General features: G+C 51.3%; 1 protein-coding gene across 1 annotated transcript; it reads right to left on the bottom strand.

The window, feature by feature from the left end:
• Positions 1-1516: 1516 nt before the first annotated feature.
• On the bottom strand, positions 1517-3052 carry KCNA10 (potassium voltage-gated channel subfamily A member 10). Its single transcript, XM_052637558.1, has one exon. The coding sequence runs from the start codon at positions 3050-3052 to the stop codon at positions 1517-1519; it is 1536 nt and encodes a 511-aa protein (XP_052493518.1).
• Positions 3053-22008: the final 18956 nt, after the last annotated feature.

Genomic DNA, 22008 nt, shown 5'->3' with positions numbered 1-22008 from the left:
GGGTTGCATAAAGTGGAACTGTGCAGTGACCTGCAGCCCAGGGGCATTATTCTGATGTTGACTCTCCTTTGATGTGTGACCAGACATTGGTTATTGGGTCTGAGGAAGGCACGGGCCTCCTAACTTGAAGGGTGAGGAGGAGAGACAGAGTAGAGACTTCCTTCCTTGCTTTTAGGGGAATCCCAACTCCATTCCCTCATCCTGGGATCATGATGTGCTGAGCAAGATCCTCTCTCAGGAAGGCAGTTCCTCAGTTCCTATGACAACCGTCCTCCTTGGGGATAGGGACTGGCCTCTGCACACAGGTCTAAGGGTCCTGCTGTTCCCACCCCAGCTGCCCCACAGGCTACTGGTCAATTCCTGATGACTCAGGGAGCTGAACCCCAAGGTAGGTGGGCCCGTACATTTTCCTGGAGCAGTTCTCTGAGGCCCTGGTATATATACTCCCCACACTCAGGATCCCCAGTGTTTGCACAAATTCATGGAGATGGGCCAAGAGAACGTTTCTGCTTGTCCACTGCTCAAGGGAGGGACTGAGGAGAAGGAGGCCAGGCAGGCATTGCCTCCCAGGCTGCACGGAAATGGGGGGAACCCCCCCCCCCCCAGGAAGAGTGTGCTTGTCTGGAAATGTGCTGCCTGGATCCTCTGAAAGACAGACCCCTCGAGTTCCTCTCCCCCTTGTCCGCAGTTCTATCACATTCTCCTCATGTGGAAAGAGCACCTGGCTAGCAGGTAAGAGATTTGGGTTCCAGCACTGACTGTTTACCATTCTGAGAGAGCTTAGGCAAGTCGCGGTCTCCTGGTTTGTTCATCTACAACGTAGAAATAATAGTCAAGACCAGCAGATGGGAGATTTGGGTTCCAGCACTGACTGTTCATGGTTATGGGTGACCTTAGGCAAGTCGCCATCTCCTGGTTTGTTCTGCAATGTGGAAATAATAGTCACGTCTGTTCTACTGGTTATTTCTAGATGCAGTGAGATAATGTAGGTGAAAGGGCTTTGGAAAATGTAAGCAATGCTACACAAGTGTATGGTACTATTATTAAAACAACTCTGAGCTCTTACTCATTGCTCCCAGCCATTGTTGGCCTTTCAAGGTGCTTCCTCTTAGGAAGACCACAGCTAGCGCTTCTTCATCTTTAATGTGACAGCGAATCACCTGGGACCTGGTTAAAGTGTAGATTCTGCTTCAGCAGGTCTGAGGTGGGCTTGGAGTCTGCATGTCCTTGCTTCCATGCGATGATGATATTGCTGGTCTTGGGCACCACAGGTGAGGCGCAAGGACCTGAAATCCCCCTCACAGGAAAGGAGCATAGAATCTTTCTACAGTCAGTTGAAAAAGAAACAGCTGAGAAAATACAGCAGAAGTGTCAGTTTATTAAAATAGTTTCCAATCAAAGATGGTCTGTGGTCACAAATGATATATTTTGGTCTCTGGAAAGACAGACAGCAAGAGGTGGGAGGAGGAGAGACAGAGAGACCTGGGAGACTCGGGGCCAAGAAGCCCTGGAGATATCACTTTCTGGACTTCTCTGCAGAGCAGCCACCGTTGGTCTTGCTAAGAGAGTTTGTGCTGCCCATTCTTGAGCCTGCGCTGTTGAGGATTTTCTCAATTTCTCCTGGGATGCTCTGCTTCTCCTCATTCTCAGTCTCCCGATGGTAGAAGTAGTTAAAGTTGGAGACAATAACAGGCACAGGGAGGGCAATGGTGAGGACCCCTGCGATGGCACACAGAGTACCCACGATTTTCCCCCCTGGGGTGGTCGGGCACATGTCCCCATAGCCCACCGTTGTCATGGTGACCACCGCCCACCAGAAGCCATCAGGAATGCTGGAGAAATGGGACTCTGGCTCATCCACCTCGGCAAAGTAGACGGCGCTGGAGAAGAGGATGACGCCGATGAAGAGGAAGAAGATGAGCAGCCCCAGCTCCCGCATGGAAGCCTTCAGCGTCTGCCCCAGGATCTGCAGCCCCTTGGAGTGGCGGGAGAGCTTGAAGATGCGGAAGACCCTCACCAGGCGGATGATCCTCAGGATGGCCAGGGACATGTTCTGCTGGGCACTTGGCTCTGTCTCCTGGACCAGCTCCGTGATGAGGGTTGCGAAGTAGGGGATGATGGAGATGATGTCGATGATGTTCATGATGTTCCTGAAGAAGTCAGCCTTGCTGGGGCAGACCATGAACCGGAGCACCAGCTCGAAGGTGAACCACACGATGCAGGTGGACTCCACCATGAAGAAAGGGTCAGTGAACAAGGTGTGGGAAAGGACTGTTTTGCTCATGTTGAGGCTGGGGTCTCTCACCACCTTCAGCTCCCTATCCTCTCGGAACTCAGGAAGGGTCTCCAGGCAGAAGATGGTGATGGAGATGATCACGACCAAGACGGAGACTACGGCCACACCACGGGCAGCACTGGAGCTCTCGGGGTACTCGAAGAGGAGCCAGAACTGCCGGTGGATGTCATTGGTGGGGAGCAGTGTCTCAGGATCTTTGATGAAGCCTTCGTCCTCTCGGAACTGGTCCATGGCCTCACTGCCCAGCTCGTAGAAGGAGATCTCGTCTGCAAAGACGTCGATAGGGACGTTGGCCGGGCGCCGAATCTTCCCACCAGATTGGTAATAGTACAGGATCCCATCGAAGCTAGGCCGGTTCCTGTCAAAGAAGTACTCATTTCTCATGGAGTCAAAGAACTGCATCCTTTTCTCCCGATCTCCCAGGAGGGTCTCTGGGAACTGACTGAGGGTTCTGAGCTGGGTCTCGAACCTCAGGCCAGCAATGTTGATGATCACCCGCTGGTTTCCTTCATTTAAGACCGCCGTCTCAGGCCCTGGGGAATCAAAGTAGTCTCCTGGGAGCTTGGAGAAGACCGTCTCATGGCTGGTGCTGTCGTTGACGAGGGTCTTCCAGTTGGAGAAGGGGCTCCTCCCAGGCCGGCCTTTTGGGGTGGTTGGGTCAAAGTCTGTGGCATAGCCTGGCTCTTCCTGGATTTCGTCTGAGTTATCAAAGTTGACCAGAGCAACCTCCATTTCTTTCCAGCCACACACATCCATCCTAGGGTGTCAGGGAAACAGCATGAAGACCCTCAGTCTTCCCCGCCTGCTGTGAGCTGTGGAGAGGAAGAAGGGCATCATGCAAGAGCTAGTATAGGATTCAGCTGGTTCTTGATCCAGCTTGCAGTGAGGTTTACCAATAGGTTAGAAAATGGTTCATTTTTTAGCTCAGGATGGAACCTTGTGGTTATTTTGGCAACATTCTTCTTGAAACCAGTTTGCATCCTTGGAGTCTGCACACTAATAATGAGAGAAGAGATTGGAAAGACAGAGCCGGACTGAGAGGGGAAAACTTCTCCACCCAGAGTCTCCATACGCATAACAGCGACTTTGGAAGCCAACAAAAGGGAAAGTGTTAGTTGCTCAGTCGTGTCTGACTCTGAAACTCCATGGGTTGTAGCCTGCCAGGCTCCTCTGTCCATGGAATTCTCCAGGCAAGAATACTGGAGTGGGTTGCCATTTCCTTCTCCAGGGGATCTTTCCAACCCAAGGATCGAACCCAGGTCTCCTACATTATAGGTAGATACTTTACCTTTGGTCTGAACCACCAGGGAAGCCCATAGCCACTGATATTTTTTGGGCCTAAGTCTAAGATGTATTTTATTTATTTTTTTAATTTTATTGAAGTATAGTTGATTTAAATGTGTTGATTTCTGCTGTACAGCAAAATGACTTGGTTTTTTATATATATTCTTTTCCATTACATTTTATCACAGGCTACGGAATGTAGTTCCTTGTGCTATACAGTAAGACTTTGTTGCTTACCCATCCTATGTATACCAGCGTTTGCATCTGCTAATCCCGAGCTCCCAATTCTTCCCTAACCCAGCTACTCCCTTCTGGCATCTACAAGTCTGTCTTCTGTTTCATAGATACGTTGATTCGTGTCGTATTTTAGATTCCACATATAAGGGATAGCATTTGGCATTTGTCTTTCTATTTCTGACTGACTTCACTTAGTATAATTATCTCTGGATCTGTCCATGTTGTTGCAGATGGCATTATTTCACTCTTTTTGATGGCTGAGTAATATTCCATTGTGTTTATATACCACATGCTCTTTGTCCAGACATTTGTTGGTGGACATTTAGATTGTTTCCATGTCTTGGCTATTGTAAATGGTACTGCCATGAACATCAGGGTGCTTGTATCTTTTTGAATTATAGTTTTGTCAGGGTCTATGCCCAGGAGTGAGATAGCTGGATCATATTACAACTCTAGGTTTTCAAGGAACCTCCATACTGTTTTCCATAATGGCTGTACCAATTTACATTTCCATTAACAGTGTAGGAGAGTTCCCCTTTTCTCCACACCCTCTCCAACATTTATTATTTGTAGACTTTTTAATGATGTCCATTCTGTAATCCAAGATGTTTATGGGAAATGATTTCATTAAAAGTCTTTCGAGGCAGTAGAAAGTAAGTTATTGTGTTTGTGTGTGTGTGCACGCATGTACGTGTGCATGTGTGTGTTTATTAGGAATGGGGTTAAGGAGAACATGCCAGTGAGCTTGGATATCCACAAACATAAACTAAGATTCCTTCTTTAGGTCCATTCAAGCTTTGACTTCAGCATGAGAACCTTGAAACCAGGCAGGCTGGGGGTGACTGTGGGAGACAGGTAAAGTCTGTGGTGGTTATAGCTTTGAATAGTTTCATTTACAGATAACGAGGGTAACCTGCAGTGCCCACGGTTGTAGTCTTTTCAAAGTGATTCCACGTTCACTTATTCACCTTCACTTAAATGACAATAGTCATATGAGGGTGGAAAATGTTATTTCCATTCATGGGTGGGGAAACTGAGTCACAGGAGCCAAGTGGCCTTCCCAAGTTCACACAATTAGTGGCACAGAGCCCCGACATGAACCTGCCTCCCCACCTGGTAGACCCACTAGATCACGGGGCCCACTGCATGGAAGCTGAGGCCTCTTGGGGAGCTGCAGCCCAGGACCTCAGAAGTGTGAGAGTTCAGAACTCCTTCGGTCCCACACCCTCTTTCCTCAGTTTAGGGGCAATGTGTGGGGTGGAGAGCTCAGGTTAGAGTGGCCAGGATGGGTTGAACACCTGTCCCATCATGAGTGTGTGGCCTTTGCAAGCCACCTAATCTCACTGACCTTCAGCCTCTTGATTGTGGAATTGGGGGGATGTACCCACCACTGAGAGTCTCAGGTACCATGTGAGCTATAGAGTGTTGGAAGGCAGGATGGAGCAGCGGTTAAGAATTTCTAGAATTGAGCCCATTGCTGTGAGCTGGAATCCTGACCCTGCACACTGTCAGCCCTGGAGGAATATTTGCTGCTCCTTTGCAGGGGTCCATGCGATGATTTAGGGGCCCAATCCTGGGACACTGGGCTGCTGAGCAGAGGTGGGACTGGGAATCCAGTTCTGTGTCTGCCTTGTGAATTCAGGGCTGTACTTTCTGGTTTGGGATCCTGACCCTGGGTGAAGCTTTGGGTTTGTTTCCTTGGCTTGAATCCCACTCCATTTTATCCAGACTGAGAAGAAGGGGTACCATCCGGGTGTCTGGGACAGCTCCAAGGGGCTAGAGTGGGCCCTTATTAGGAGCCTGCTCCTTCTTATCAGGGTCTGGGAGGCAATGTGGAGAGGAGGGAGAGCTTCTTGGGCCAAATTAACTTCCTCTCCTGGGAACCAGACCATTTTCCTTCCGCATTCTTGTTCTCTTTGCTGCTTCCACCTCCAGCTCAAAATGACAGGTACAGGGGTGGCTGAAGAGGGTCAGGTGGTGTAGGAGGGAGAAGAACAGTGTTAAGTTCAGAGTGTTCTGTGGTCTACTGGAGCTCCATGTATGCGTGTCTCCATGTATGCGTGTCTCCATGTATGCATGTCTCTGTGTCTCCATGTATGCGTGTCTCCATGTATGCGTGTCTCCATGTATGCGTGCCTCCATGTATGTGTGTCTCCATGTATGCGTGCCTCCATGTATGCATGTCTCCATGTATGTGAGTCTCCATGTATGCGAGTCTCCATGTATGCGTGCCTCCATGTATGCGTGCCTCCATGTATGCATGTCTCCATGTATGCAAGTCTCCATGTATGCATGTCTCCATGTATGCAAGTCTCCATGTATGCATGTCTCCGTGTCTCCATGTATGCGCGTCTCCATGGATGCATGCTCAGTTGCTTAGTGGTGTCTGACTCTTGGCGACCCAGTGGACTGTAGCCTGCCAGATTCCTTTGTTCATGGGATTCTCCAGGCAAGAATACTGGAGTGGGTTGCCATGCCCTTCTCCAGGGGATCTTCCCAACCCAGGGATTGAACTTGCGTCTCCTGCAAGTCACCTGCATTGCAGGCAGATTTTTTACCACTGAGCCACTAGGGAAGTTGACACACTGCATTTAGAGTAGTAACTGTTGTTCGTTATGGACAGAAGAAAGAGAATTGGTCTTGGGACAAGAGACCTGGCTTGAGGCTCCACCCCAGCCCTTGTGTGTGTGTGTGTTAGTCACTCAGTCATGTCTGACTCTTTGTGACCCCATAGGCTATAGCCTGCCAGGCTCCTCTGTCCACGGAATTCTCCAGGCAAGAAAACTGGAGTGGGTTGCCATTTCCTTCTCTGCTCTAGCCCTTAGGAGTTGTGTATTTTTGAGCAAATCACTAAATTCTATGAGCCTCGGGTTTCTGATCCATGAAAAGGGAAATATAATGGCAATTCCCATATCAAACTGAGAACTCAATGAGGTAATGACAGTAAGAACACATAGTGAGCTGTTACAAAAATTTAAGGAATGACCCTCCTCACTCCCCTCCCCTTTGCCCCATATGTAAAGCCAATGTAACATATGTGTAAGCAGAAAAAAGTTCCATGTGGCCTCACACGGCCCCGGGAGGAATTCCCAGCTTACTGCCCTCCTATCTGCACTCCTGATCCTGCCCCTGTGCCTTTGTGCTGGTTTGGCTCCTCCTGAGCATCCACCTCCTCTTCCTCTGTCTTTCCTCTTCCTCCCTGCCTGTTTGGGGGCTGTTTGGATCCTGCTTGTCTGATAAACCTAGCCTGGCCAGTCCAGCTTGGAGAGCCCCCTAGTTTCCCTGAGTCTGAATCTCCTTGCCCAGATGGTCCGCTTTGCACTCATTTTGGAGTTCCAGCTTCCACAGGTCAGCCTCAGGGCGCCCACTCTCTCGTGAGCTTTGAGAGAGCAGGATGGCGTCTTAAAGTTTTTTCTTCTGCTCTGCACAGTCTTAGGTGGCAATATTTACATCTGATGATCCCCCCACTGCGTCATCCCAGCACCCAGCTCAATGTGGTGGACAGAGAAATGTCTGATGAGGGTCAGGGGGGTGTAAGAAGTGGTGGGCAGTGCCAAGTTCAAACAGGGTTGTGGACGTGCAGTGAATATTTGTTAAGACGGGAATGCATGAGTGAAAGAAGTGAGAAGTTCACGGTCACAGGGAAGGGGATCATCTCTGCTTTGTGCACCATTATGGTTCCAGGACCTAGCCCGGTGTCGAGCCCATTCAGAGCTCAGCTAACCTCTGGTGAGTGAATGAAGCGTGGCAGATAGCATCCTGGGCTTGCCATGCCGCCACTGCCTTGATCACTGACTACTTGTATTTCCTTATCAAAACTCCATTAAAAAAAATCTGTAATAAGAAAATATGCTAGTCAAAAAAGGCAGGTAAAAAAGGTGCGTTTAGAATAGTTCCATTTAAACACAATTCTAGAAACTGCAAACTAACCTAGAGTGACAGAAAGCTGATCAGCCGTTGCCTGGGGAAGCGGGTGGGGAGAGAGAGGAAAGGCTTATCAAGGGGCCAAGGGAACTCTCTAGTAAAACAATTAGTTAATTAATTTTTAAAACTGGACTGTAGCTGCTTTATACAGACGTGTCAGTTTCTGCTGTACGGCAGTGTGAATCAGCCATACCTATATACACATCCTGTCTTTTTTGGATTACCTTCCCACTTAGGTCACTTCAGAGCACTGAGCAGAGTTCCCTGTGCTCTCCAGTAGGTTCTCATAAGTTATTTATTTTATACATAGTAGTGTATGTAAGTCAGTCCCAGTATCCCAGTTTATCCCATCCCCCCACTCCCATTTCCCTTGGTGTCCATACACCTGTTCTCTATGTCTGTGTCTCTATTTCTGTTTTGCAAATAAGATCATATATACCATTTTTCCTAGATTCCACATATATGCCTTAACATACAAATATTTGTTTTCCTCTTTCTGAATTCCTTTACTCTGTATGGCGGTCTCTAGTACATCCACAGCTCTGCAAGTGACACGATTTTGTTCGTTTTTGTGGCTGCGTAATATTCCACAATATGGATATACCACATATTCTCTATCCATTCCTCTGTCAGTGGGCATCTAGGTTGCTTCCATGTCCTGGCTATCGTAAATAGTGCTGCAGTGAACATCGGGATGCAGGTATCTTTCTGAATCATGGTTTTCTCTGGGTACCTGCCCAGGGTACTCGCCGTTCTTGGTAGTTTTCCCTGAGTCTTGTATCTTTTCATCTGCCCAGCTTTCTAGGGCTTTGATAGAATGCAACCCCATGGACTATAGCTCTCCAGGCTTCTCTGTCCATGGAATTCTCTAGGCAAGAATACTAGAATGGGTAGCCATTCCCTTCTCCAGGGGATCTTCCCGACCCAAGGATCCAACCCAGGTCTCCTGCATTGCCTACAGATTCTTTACAGCCTGAGCTGCCAGGGAATAGTCCTTGGCTCCGTTCGTGGTAGCCAAGATGGAAACTGATTCTGACCTTGGGCCGCCCTCCTTCCCCCGGCCATGGCCCCCTGGCAGGCGATGGACATTCTGGGTGCAGTGGGGCACCCCAGTGAGGGTGGAGTTGTGGGGCTGGGGTACTTGGGGGACAGCTCACTTCATGGTGGGCAGCGTCCTGGGGCACTCTATTCGCCGTTCTTGGTAGTTTTCCCTGAGTCTTGTAGCTTTTCATCTGTGCACCATTCTAGGGCTTCAATAGAATTACCAGTATTCAAAGCTGAACCCTCACCCACAGCTGAAGTGATCATTGTATTCAGGAGTGTTCTACAACATCTGATTCCATTCATACCTCTGCCATGCCTGTCACAGTGCCAAGACAGTGTGTTGGGCTGAAATGACCTCTTTCCCCCTCTGAACATACTTGTGTTTTCCTCCCTCTGGGTCACTGATTGTGCAGGTCCTGTACCTTGCATCCCTTCCTTCTGACTTCACCTGAAGATATAACTTTCCTTAAGGAGACAGGGAGGTGCTCTTGCCCTCTTGATAACCTCCGCACAAGGTTTTGACAGTTTTCTGGATCCATGCCTCATCTCCCCAGAGCCCTGTCGTCTTCTGGTCCCTTGGCATCTTTGTAGGCAGGGACAGGCAGGTCTACTCACTGTCCCCAGCACATATTACAGCTCCCCCCCTACTGAACTTTGCTTCTCCTCCCCCAGAGCCAGACTGGCTTGGGTTTGAATCTCAACTCTGCATGCAGTAGGTATGTGGCCTTGGGTAAATCACCACCTCCATAAACAATGTTTTGTTTCTCTCCAAATGGGTCTACTCATATCTTCCCTCAAGGTTCTTGGGGGAGGAAAAGATAATATGTGTTGTGAATAGCATGCAGGGCACATAGTAGGCATTCCTAGATGGCAGCCACTATGGTTCACACTTGTCTATCTTGGGAAGCCTTCGAGGCTGCCTGGTGTGGAACACAGTGACCCCAGCCACCTTCCCTCCCTCTGGAGCACTTCAGTTTTGTCTGCAGACGTGGCTTTGTTGCACTGGTGGTCTCTTCCTGGACTAAGCTGGGCACTTCCTGCAGACAGGGCTTTGTAGGGGCACAGCCCTGTGCTGTTCCCAAAACAATGTTCCAAAGATGCCTGAGAATCTGGTCTCTCAAGTTCACAGTGATCAGGAGCAGTCAGTTGCCCTTGGTTGCCTAGCAACCCTAACACTTCCTCCACTTTCAGGTGAGGTGGCAGCCATCCCTGAGTCAGAGACTGGCTGAAAGAAGTCATCATGCAGGCAACTGTGCATGCTGCCGCCCCGAGAGCCTCAGGGACGGGAAACTCAGAGTTGCATAGAGGGCGAGCTCAGATGTCACAGGGCTGGGAGCAGCTGGGGGATGAGGAGGTGGGCAAGTGGGTTTGGCACAGGGTGGGGTTCCGCTGGTTGCTGTCCAGTGAATAAGAGAATGATTGAAAGGAGTGGCTGGAAGGCAGAGACTGTTGCTGCCTATGTTCAGACAGAAGAGGGAGTCCTTGTTCCGCTGCACGCAGTTCCTGGCCCACTTTGTGGAGATGACTCCACAGTGCCTCTTCCTTCCATCTGGGAGCTGCCTCTCTCCCCTCTGCTCCAGCCAAGCCTCGGGGCCACTGACTGTCCCTCCATGTGACTCTCATGCTTCCTCTCCCTAGTTTCTGCCCCGCCATCAGTCCAGCTGCCTCTCCTGTGCTCACCTTGAATGACCGGCCCAGCTTTAGATAGGAGCCTGAAGAAAAGAGCTTCTCGTCCTCTCTGCCCAACTGGCGGTCAGGGTGGGGACTTCACCTTCCAAGGGCCTCAGTTTCCCCAAGTGGGGAATTGTGAGAGGGAGTCTTAGGCAAGACTTGCTGTCCTAGCCGCCCTCCTGTCCATAGAGGGAGGTGACCCAAGTACCCTCCTCTCTCAGCCATCCTAGCAGAAGGCAGTTGGCTGAAATGGGAGCCTGGGAGGCATCAGAGGGGTAAAGCTGGAAGCTGAGACCAGCATCCTGCTGGGAGACCTGAACTCAATGGGGAAGGTGGAGTCAGCCGGCTAGGGTGAGGGTCTGCAGGGGGTTGGCTCCCTGGGAGCCGGAAGCACTCTTCAGCCAAGTTAAAACATCAGGCTCTGGGCAGATGGGAGAGCCCGCTCTCAAGCCTGACTTGGCCACTTACTGTCTTGTGTGACGGAGGACAAGTGGCCTTGCTGACACCTGCTTCATTAAGGGTGTCATGAGGAAGTGACACCACATAGAAGCACAGAGCAAGTGACAGATGCTTAACAAAGGCTGGTGGCTTGTGTCAGCGGCGCCACGGGTCAGGGATAGGGGTGGGATGGCCCTTCTCTGTTCCCGCACTGTTAAAATGTGTGCGTCACGCCCCCACTGCTGCAGGAGTTGGGCCCTTTTGGAGGCTGTCCCTACTCAGGCCAAGCCTGCAGGTGCAGGCAGGCTCATCAGGGAAGGGGCGGCCTGCGGGCAAGCAGCTCTGGGACCATCTGAGGCGGACTGCGTGTATGGCCTGTATTCAAAGCCCCTCACCAGTGTGAAGGCACTCTCTCCTGTCTGCTCCCACCACCTTTGCTCCTGCAGGTCAAGTGTTCCTACACAGATTTGAGTCCCACGATGGTCTTACGATAATAAGGTACGGGTTATTATCCCCATTTAACAAATAGTGGGGGACTTGCCTGGCAGTCCAGTGGTTAAAACTTTATCAAGGGGTGTGGGTTTGATCCTTGGCCAGGAAATAAGATCCCGCATGCCTCAAAGCCAAAGCCCCCCATAAAAACAGAAGCAGTATTATAACAAATTCAATAAAGATCTTAAAAACTGGTCCACATTAAAAAGAAATCTTAAAAAAAAAATAGGGGCACTGAGATCTAGAGAAGCATGCGTGCATGCTAAGTCGCTTCAGTCATATCCAACTCTCTGTGACCCTATAGACTGTAGCCCGCCAGGTTCCTTGTCCATGGGATTTCCCAGGCAAGAATACTGGAGCGGCCCTCCACCAGGGAATCTTCCCAATTCAGGGATCGAACCTGTGTCTCTTACTTATCCTGCATTGTCAGACGGGTTCTTTACTACTAGTACCACCTAGGAAGCCCACTAGAAAAGCATGTGAGTGGTCGAAGGTCCTTTGGTCACTAAGTTATGGAGCTGTGACTTAAAAGCAAGTGTTCTAGCTGCAAAGCCAACACTTCCCCCTCTATACTGTAGTCCCACAATAGCACATCCACTGCTGTCTGAGACCTAGTCTCATTCAGCCAGGGATGCTGCCCAGGACACAGACACACAGACATGGATCTACACACTGCCACAGTCACACACAGGCACTCACTGCCACAGACCCCCGTACACATACTCAGACACACACATCAACATGGCTCCGTGAGCCTTCTCATCCAAACAGTCACAGATATGTGCTTGCTACAAGGAAAATCACCAAGACACCTGTGCACACAGACAGATATGTGCTCATGTGCAAATATGCAGAGACCCACGAGTGGGCTGCCGTGTACAAACCTGCAGCTGTACAAACCACCCACGTCCACAGATGTTTCTGTTCAGGTATGCCCTGACACCTCCGCCCCTGTCTAGTCTGTCTACCTCTTAGAACAGGAGGATGTCCTGTTCTTTAAAGTCACTGAAAGAAGACAAGGAGGGCTGGAGGGGCTTGGGAGCCAGTCACGTGGCTCTCTTCCTTGCCAGGGCGGGGTGGGCCCTGCGTGGGCAGTGCGTCTCTCTCCCTGCAGGGGCTGCTCAAGGACAGAGCTATCTTTTGAAAGAGACAGAATGACATCTTCATTCATTGAAATCCTGAGCAACAGCAGCGATGCTGAAAAGAATGTTCACAGGATAATTCCTTCCGGCAGGAATGTAAGGGCTTACAAGGTAACTGCTATTGACCATGAGACTGGAATTTTCCCCTTTGACACTGGGGAAAATACTTCTGCAGCCTTGTTCAAGGTTAGGGATGCACCTGATCTTCTCAGTAACATGTTACAATTCCTCATTATAAATTTATTTAAAACCATCTCATCCCCCTCGCCACCCGCCCAGAAGGCAGCTTGAACAGCAGTTACAAGCCTGGATTCTGGGGTCAGTGGGCCTAGGTTTGCAACTATGACCAACGAGTCCTATGTAAGTCACTTATTCTCCTTGCCTCAGTTTCTTTGTCTGTAAAATGGGGAGACTACCTATATCTTAGTTCTGTCAAACTGATTAAAGGAGTAAATTGTTTGTAAAACACACAGGTTAGAATAGCACCAGACAGATGGTGAGTTCTACATAAAGGTTATATTATAAAGTGTTAAGGAGCCTGGGCCTGCCTGCCCCAGGGACTAGCTGCCTTGTCTTGGCCTGGTTTTGAGAGCGTAATTGGGGTCTTTCTTCAGTGCCCCAGCTATTGTCCGAGTGCACAGGCTTTCTCTTTCTCCCAGGCTGTGCTCCTGTCTAGGTCTTTGTTCAGGTAAAGTCTTCCTTCTCCTTGATCTCCATACCCCATCAGTTTCTAGACCATGAGGGATCCGCTTTCTTTAGGTCACGTCTTGCTGTTCCCACTCCCCTATCCACCTGTTCAGACCTCCCCTCTTGCCTGATTGCCACCATGGCCTCCCCATGTGGGTACTTCACAGCCAGATGGACCCAGTCTCCCCTGCACAAGGCTTCTAGCAGATTCCTCCATACCCAGATCAACTCCCACCTTTCTCAGCCTGGCACGCACCCTGGGCCTTTTTTCTCTTGCACTGTGGTGGGACCCCACCCTGATCTGGTCTCTGCAGCTTGTCCTGGGGCCTGTGGACACTTGTACCCTCCAGAGAACCAGAGAGGAGGGACCAGCTTGACCCCGTTCCACCTGGCAGTCACTCATCACCCCTGCCTGCTTCTCACAGTCCTCTCCCTGCCCCAGAGCAGCCTAGGGCTGGGGAAGCAGGTCCTGGGGCTAAGTGTGGACACTGAACAACAAAATGCCAAATGCTAGCCTCTCCTTTTTGCTAGAACTCACAATCTTGAGTTATTTTCTTGGGATCACCTCCCTAAAGAACCATCCCATAGCTGTGTTTCCAGGATGTATTAAGCTGTATGACCTTGGGCAAGTTACTTAATATCTCTGTGTCTTCACTGCTTTATCTACAAAGCAAGGATAGTAATAACACACATTATTATTATCATTAGAGAGATTTTGGGGAAGGATTCATATCCTCAGATCACCCCAATACCTAGAATGTTGCCTCGCACATAGAAGAACCTTGTAAATATTGGTTGAATAATTCACTGATTGGTACACAAAGGCGTGAGCTAGTGGAATGAAGCACTTGTGGTGGAATTGCAGACATCTGGCTGTGTGGGGTGGGGTGGGTGGTGGAAGCTGCTTATGTGCCTGACGAAATACCACAGAGGCCATTGTCTGTCCTACTAGACCAAAGTTCTTCTGTTTCTGGATCTGTTCTTCTATTGGGTCCTATGTGGCACACTGAGCAGTGGGACTCGAAAGCTCTGGAATTTCTGGAGCAGGAATGAACATAGTGGGTGGGGATCCCAGGACAGCTCAGCTTTCTTCTGGTGCAAAGACAGGGCTCAGTTTTAGCTGAGGGATTGAAACTGCTGTTCTTGAAAGGTTCCGAACAAAACAACCTAGGAATGTGGACCATCAGAGTGATGCATCTCCCTAAGAACATGCTGGGAAACAAGCCCATCTGGAGAGCTCATGCTTGCAATTTCCCGAGAATGCTTCAGGAGCTCTAGGAGAAAGATGCTTGGGGCCCTTCGATGTGGTGGCTAAGATCCAGGGGCAGAAATTGATGTGTGGATCAAAGGGAAAAATGTGGCCAAGAACTCACCAGCAGGAGCAGTGGGTGAGGAGGTGCTTCTGGTTCGGCCTGAGTAGGCTTGGATGCTCCGCTAAGTCAGCTCTCCATGGCCGAGGGGATCTGCTGGTCTCCGGGCAGACAGGCAGACTGGCAGGAGGAGCCTGCCCAGCTGATGCCTGGGATTCAGAAATCCTATCCTATGAAATAGGATCGTCCTGGCGTCTGTGACTCTGGAGGAAGCTTGAGAGAGAGGATCCAGTGAGGGTCAGCAGGCAGGGTGCAAAGTGCAGGGCACCACGGGCAAACCTGGCAAAATGATGGCCTTCTATCTGAGTGAACAGATCAGATGCTGACCCCAGAGGCTGAATTAGTTCGACCCAGTGTCCTAAGAGCAAATGATAACATGTAGGCACAGAGGGTGGTGGTGGTGAGTTTGTGTCTCCCCATATTACTCCCAGCTTGTAGGATATTTCGCCCATAAATGGGTGATCAAGTCAGGATGGTTTTGCTCAGTGACTGATCCTTGGCGTTGAGATTCTTCGACAGGGCCCTGGACTCCATCTGGGCCTCCCCACACCTGGCCACCTGTGAGAAAGGCTAGGGTAAGGGCACAGCTGGGGGCTTGCCTCAGTCCCACTGGGCTTGGGGAATAGAACCCTGACCTGACCAACCAGGGAAGGCTCCTTTTTCCAACTCCAACCAGAATTGCAGGCACCTGGGAGGGCCCTGGCCTGGAGGAGAGAGAAGGTCTCACCCCCAAAGGGCCAATGTAGAGAGAGGGAACTGTCCCAGCTGTTTGCACTCGTCACCTAAATAGGTGATCTATTTGCATAACAGCACGAGGAAGAGGCAGAAAGGTAGAGCAGGCCTGCACTGGTGTTGGAAGGCTTGGTGTCGAGTTTACATTTACCAGCTTGTCGTTTTGAGCCTATCCCTTAATCTTTCTGAGAGACCACAGCACAGTGACTCAGCACACAGGCTCTGGAGCCCACTGCCTGGGTCCAAATCCAGGCTCAGCTACAAGCTGTGTGACCTTGGGCAAACTACCTAACCTCTCTGAGCCTCCATTTCTTCATCCATAAATAGTTCATCTGTCGCAACCCTGCTGTGAGATTTAGCTAAATTAATACACATGAAACCACGTCTGGCATAGTGATGTAGTAGGCTAGGTGAAGTACACCTTTTGGTTTCAGGCATCGGTGGATGCACAGTGCCTTTACTGCCCAAGAGGCTCTGCTGGTGGGCCTTTTGGGTGATCTTGGGATGGCAGATCTTTTTGTTCTTTCTCATAAGGGGCTGGCACGATGCTTTCTGGGCCTCCATTTTGGAGGAGAGTTGATGCTCCATGGATCCTGGTGCTCCAAGGAATCTTACCAGTTCCTTGAATCAAGGTTTGAGTTCTGGCTCAGGAAGAGTTTGTGGCCCACCAGAAATGCCCTGGCCCCATCCCAGCTCAGCTCCCCGAGACAGGGAGCTGAGGCCTTTCTCATCACCAAGGCCATTCTCATCAATAGCTAATGAGTCCATCAATAAAGGATGCCCTTCCCACCGTACCGCGCACCGCCCCCCCCCCCCGCCCCCCCCCGCCCCCCCCCCCCCCCTGCCCCGCCGGCCCCGCCGGAGCCTCTCTCTTCCTGTTATTGCTTCCCCTCAGGGTTTCCCAGGTGGCTTTGCCCTGTGAGGAGCGGACAAGACAGTAGAGTCTCAGAGGGTAAGGGACTCCGCATGCTTGGCATTTATCCTGCTGCCCAGGGCTGTGCCTTCCCTCTCTGCCCCAGAGATGCCCCCCCTGGAGATGGAGATGGGCTGGCAAGGAGTACTGGGGTACCTCTTCCACCTGGGCAGCTGGGCTCAACCTGGGTGGGCTCACATCCCTGTCCCTGAGGGCTCTGAGAAGTCGCTTCCGGACACCTGAATCCCGTCTAAGAGGGCTGGGGAGTAAGGGCCACAGCTTCTCGGTTCCTCTAGTGACATGTCAGTTGCTTACACTGTTCGTTCACTCCACAGCCAGTTATTGGTCACAGAAGCTGTGCTGGGTGCTTGGACTGTGGGGGAACGAATGTGGACACCTTCCAAGGTTCTCATGGTCTGGGGGGCAGCCCAACGCGACAGAAACGGTGGATCATACCCCAAAAAGAAGTGCTACTTTGCAGACAAGCTCCAGGCCACGGAGAGGCTCACCATCCCTGAGGGTCTGATTCCTCTGAGCAGGGGGAGGAGTCTTGACAGGGAAAGAGGGGGCTGCGTGTGCTGGGACCCAGCGTGAGTATGAGTCAAGCAGCCCCACGTCCTGCTATGTGTGGGCAGATGGCTGCTGCCTAGGGTGCTTCTCAGAGGGGACTGCTCCCTCCACCTCCACCTGCCTGGTGAACAAGGAAGTTAGGCGCCAGCAGGGCAACTGGGGTCACAGCTAAAGAACATAATGCCATAAATACTGGGTAAGAAATAGGACTTTCTATGGGGAGAAAAAAAGAGACTCCTGATTGCTATAAAACTATAAATAAACTATCTTTCTCATTTATTTTCTCTTCCTGACATTGCTTCTCTGCTCTATTCTCACTGGCATGAGAATCTGTCATTGTTGTCAAAAGAGTTGACGAACACAGATGTGTGTGCAAAAGTCATGGTGGGGAAAAGGTGCAGAAGAGGGAACTTGGAATGGCTCACAAAAACTCTCTGGACAAAGAAATATTTACAGCAGTTATCATTTATCGAGCACTTACTCTGTACCAGGCATAGGGCCTAGAAATGAAAATCGCTCAGTCATGTCCGACTCTTTGCGACCCCAAGGACTGTAGCCCACCAGGCTCCTCTGTCTATGGGGATTCTCTAGGCAAGAATACTAGAGTGGGTTGCCATGCCCTCCTCCAGGGGACCAGCCCAACCTAGGGATTGGGCCCAGCCTAGCGCTTTAGGTATGTCATCTCATTTGAATACCCCTCCCTGGCCCGCAGCAATGGCAGCAGGTACTATTATTATCTTAAGCCGGGAAACTGAGTCACCAGGGAGGTTTGCTTGCAGAGCTGAAATGTGAATCTGGAGTCCTGACTTCACTTCTGCGGAGTGTATGTAGATGTGCAGTGCAGCTGGTAGGTAGGTATGTGGGACTAACTTTGCCTGAAGAAGTCAGCGAGGTTCCCCAGGGAGGTAGCACCTGAGCTTTATAAAGGAAAGGGGCTCAGGCTGAGAAAAGATGCCATTGATGGCGTCATCCCATGGAGAGGGGACCTGCAGTGTCATGGCAGGAGTGACCCTCTGACGACTGGAGTGCAGGGTGCTTAGGAAGAGAGTAACCATGTGAGATTGTGTCTTCACGAGCCAGCCAGGCTCCCCAGTGATGGTGTGGACCCTTCACCAACCGGGACGCCTGCTAGTGGTTTCCACACTCAGCTGAACCTGAGACTGGGCAACAGGAGCAGAGGAGCAAGATCCAGGGCATCGAACATTCAGGGTATGGCGAGTCCTCTTCCTCTTCATCTGCATCACAGCGCAATCCTTTCTTTCTGCAAAGGAAGTTTTGTCTGCAGGTCCAGTATAGAACACAGATAAAGAGAGGCTGTTCTGCTCGAGGTAGGGAAGGAGTGGGGGTCCTGAATTCTGCCTATTGGACCCCTTTATCCCTGCTCTGTGGACCCTCCCCAGCTCCCTGGAACATGATCTGACACCCACGAGCTAAGTCCTTACTGTTTCCAATGCTTCCCTCTTGAGGTCTGACCTCCCCAGTCACCCTACCCCTCCCCAACCTGGATGTGTCTGTGACCCTCTTCTCCCGGCGTGCAGGCCCAGTGATGCAGTCCAGTTTGGTTCTTGCCAAGAACCTGATCTCCTTGCTCTCCACTCTGACCTCTGGCTCTATTACCACCACCTGCTGGAGCAGGGCCAGGGGCCGGTTGCCCCCAGCTGTTTTACCAATTGGACATGGAGCCATGAAAAATGAACCCCCTATCAGATCCTGGGGCCTCTCAGGCTTCAGTCTGCAGCCGTCCTTGTGACCTAACCCCCTGCGCTCCAGTTTCTGGGGAAAAAGGATGAGCAGGGCTGCATGCATTTCAAGGGAGCATCCGTCACCAACTACATACTCTTGGCAGTGAGAGAGAGGGGCGGCCTGGGCAGGGGGAGAGGGAGTCAAGGCTGGAAGCAAAAAAGGAGCTGTTTTCTGCAGATGGGAGAACAAGCCACCACCAGATCTGAACGGCTTAGGCTCAGGGTTCCAAAGGGCAGACCTGCTTCATCATAGCCTCTGAAGACGTTAGTGGTGCAAGCAGGTTCTTGTCATTGGAACATAGGATTGCTCAGCACCTAATGGATGCCCTGGCTCTGTGCTCAGTGCTGGAGACAGAGATGTGGTGGGGGAAACCAGGAAGAGCAAAAGGGTGCAGATCCATGACTGCAAAATGGAAACAGCAAGCACTGCTTCATGCGATATGGAGAGGACTGGATAGATGCTGCATGAGCCAGCACTCAGCTCTGAGCCTGCTGCCTGGGGCAATAAAAGGAGCGTCTTTGCTAGGGGATCACAAGAGGTGGGAGCACTTAGATTGGGGTAGAGGAGGGAGAAAAGCAAGGAGGAGGGGAAGGTCTCATCTCTCAGGAGCACCCTGAGCTGAGCCTTGTAAAATAGTCGGGATCTCCCACAGCAGAGAAGAGGTTTGGTTTGTGGAGTAAAAGGAGGGATAGGGAGAAGGGCATTCCATGCATGCACAAAATAGCATGTGCCGAGGAAGGCACTGGTGCCTGTGAAAGCCTGGCTTACCTTACAAACTCCAAGCTCAGGAATGTCCTGCCTGCATGATGCCAGGGTCCCTTCCATGCAGCGCTATGTAGTGGAGGGCTGCTCTGGACTCAGACACACCTGGGTTCAGGCTCTAGTAGTGTGGCCTTGTGGGCATTTCTTAACCTTTCTCTGTCTCAGTTCTTCAACAGTTTACCTTGCCAGGCTGTTGTGACGTAAGGGTGAAATGATAACATGTCGTCATGGGACATGGTCCATGGGACTTTGTGCCTTTTCTATGAGATGCAGAACCTGAGACTTGGAATTCTGAAGTCGGGAGGTATCAGGAGTGGTCTGCTCCAGCCTCTTCTGAATGTGGGGAGTCCCTCTACAGCAGCCCTGCCGGGGGTCGACCAGACTGTGTGACACTTCTGGGCTTGTGCAAAGGTCACTGGCCCAGCATAACTCTGGCCATAACCATTAACTGCATCTCAAGTTGACCCTGTCCTAGAGGAGAATTAAAAGGGGAAAGAGTGGTTAGGAGTAGTGACCACTGGTTCATAGATGCAGAGACTTAGAGGCACCTTGGAAGTCACTGATTTCAACTTCTGAGTTATCCAGATGCAGAAGCCCATGACTTACCCACGGCCCCCCATGAGTTAGCCACAGGTCTCCCGGTTTCCCTGTGTAGGGCCATTCTACAGGAGCCTTTGGCTGAGCTGGCTCCAGCCTAGTGACATCACAGGGAATTGACCCATCCCTGCAGGCTCTGCCCTGGGATCTAGAGCTGCGTGCTTGGAGGGTCCCACCCTGAGTGTCACTCTTATCACCATGGCTACCCTGGAACCCTGGAGGTGTGGGATGGACCAGGCAGGACAGAAGGCTGTGAATGGGGTCTGGTCCCTTCATGGTCAGAGACACTGGGGAGAATGGGCACATAGGGGCTGGCTGGTAGGACAAAACCCACTGACTGGGGTGGGATAGGGTGGCAGCAAGGTTAGGAAGGATGTCATGCTGAGTAATTCCAAGGGTGTGCGACTCCAGCTTAAAAGCTGGCATTGGGGTATGGGCACAGGTGGCTTGGTACCTCCACAGGGCAGAGCCCAGAGATCCCACGGTATTCTGCCACCAGGTAGGAGTCAGCATTGGGATGTCTCTTACTCATGATTCTGAAGGGCAAGAACATGTTAAGAGCAAGCAGCTAGGGGAAGCAGCCACTGATAGGTTCCTGGACATGGGTTCGAGCCCTGGGAACCAGGCAAGGGTTAGTCGTGGCCTGGCTGAGGTTGCTAGTGGGGTCTGGTGGCCCAGCTGTGGGGACAGAAGCTGCGGAAGCTAGAACAATGCAGAGCATGGACAGAGCATCCAGAGCACGGCTCACAGAGCCATCAGCTGCAAGGTGCGGCTGAAGGACGGGAGGGCACCCTGGGCCAGCTCTGCTGCTCAACTTGCTGGGTGATCTTGGGCAAGCCCTTTGGTCTCCCTGAACTTCGGTTTTTCATCTGCAAACTGGAGATGTGATGCCTGCCTTACAGTACTGAAGTGACAAACTGCTTTCCATCTCATCATTGAAGTCTTTCATCTGGGGGTCCCCCAGCGTGGTCACCTGGCCTCTGGCATCCTCTGAGTCCCCCAGTGTTCAGGACAGGACTGTGGCCCACCGTGCAGAGGGAACAAGAGAGGAGACCACAGCTGAGGCCAACCTGCGGGGGCCCTGGCAGCGACTGAGGTTTCAGGGAGGGAACAGCCCAGTGATAGATGATGCTGCCAGTCCATGCCCATCTGGCAACCTGAGCAATTTGCAAAAAACAAAGACAGCTCCAGTGGCATGAAATATTGATGTCCTGAGATTTCTAGAGTGGCATTTCCGACTTACTCAGACAGGGCCCAGATCCAGGCCCCCATGGTAATGGCGCCTCCTGCCTGTTGAGGTTGGTTCCAAGGGGCTGCAGGGAGGGAGAGTGCTTGGCTGAGAGGGCCGCCTTGTGGTCATCCATTAGACTTGGGTTTCAGATGACCACCACTTTAATCAAACTGGGTTGGAAAAAAACACGTTGGATCAGGTTCTAAGTAGCTCAGTTTCTAGTCGGCTGAAGGCAGATGGGAGCTCAGTCCGCTCAGCAGATTCCGGCCTCCCTCCCTGACCCTCACAAAACAACCCCACTGACCAACTGGCAACGTTTCAAGAGTGACCGGATGGGGAACGCGGTGTGCCCCAGGCTTAGGGGAGCTCTAGGATGCGACGGGGTGATTGTGGGGATGTATTCTCACTAGCGTCATGCAGGTGGCGCACTAACGAAGAAACTCGCCCACACAGTCCGGCCGAGGTCTTGTTGGTCAGCCCCTGTCCCCATAATTCACAAGTCCCTCTCCTAACAAAGCAGTAGTGAGCAAGGCTGGAGGCCGGGTCCCCCTGAATCCTAAGATGGAAAGGGGAGGGTTGTTTACGCACAGACACAGCATTTTGGGGGCCAGGGCTCTGTTTATCTCTAGTTTGGCTTCTCCCAGAAGATGGGGGTGGTAGCAGAAAATCTGAGCTCCCGACTCAGCACTGTCTCCGCAGGCACTGCCTTCTGGTCCAGACCCCTCCATCTCCATCTGCCAAAGGAGCGCGAACAGGCAGCTCCAGCCAGATTCTGACCGCCAGAGCAGGCCAGTCCTAATAGGTCTCTCCGTGTGAGCGACTCCAGGCCGCGGGCCAAAGCTTAGTCATCTTTATGTCCTCAGCTGCTGGCACAC

The sequence above is a fragment of the Budorcas taxicolor genome, chromosome 3 (assembly GCF_023091745.1).
Source record: "Budorcas taxicolor isolate Tak-1 chromosome 3, Takin1.1, whole genome shotgun sequence".
Lineage (NCBI taxonomy): Eukaryota > Metazoa > Chordata > Mammalia > Artiodactyla > Bovidae > Budorcas > Budorcas taxicolor.
This window is presented reverse-complemented; position numbering and strand designations above follow the sequence as displayed.

Coding starts and splice junctions, on each gene's coding strand:
- KCNA10 (XM_052637558.1), bottom strand. CDS start 3,052: ATGGATGTGTGTGGCTGGAAAGAAATGGAGGTTGCTCTGGTCAACTTT.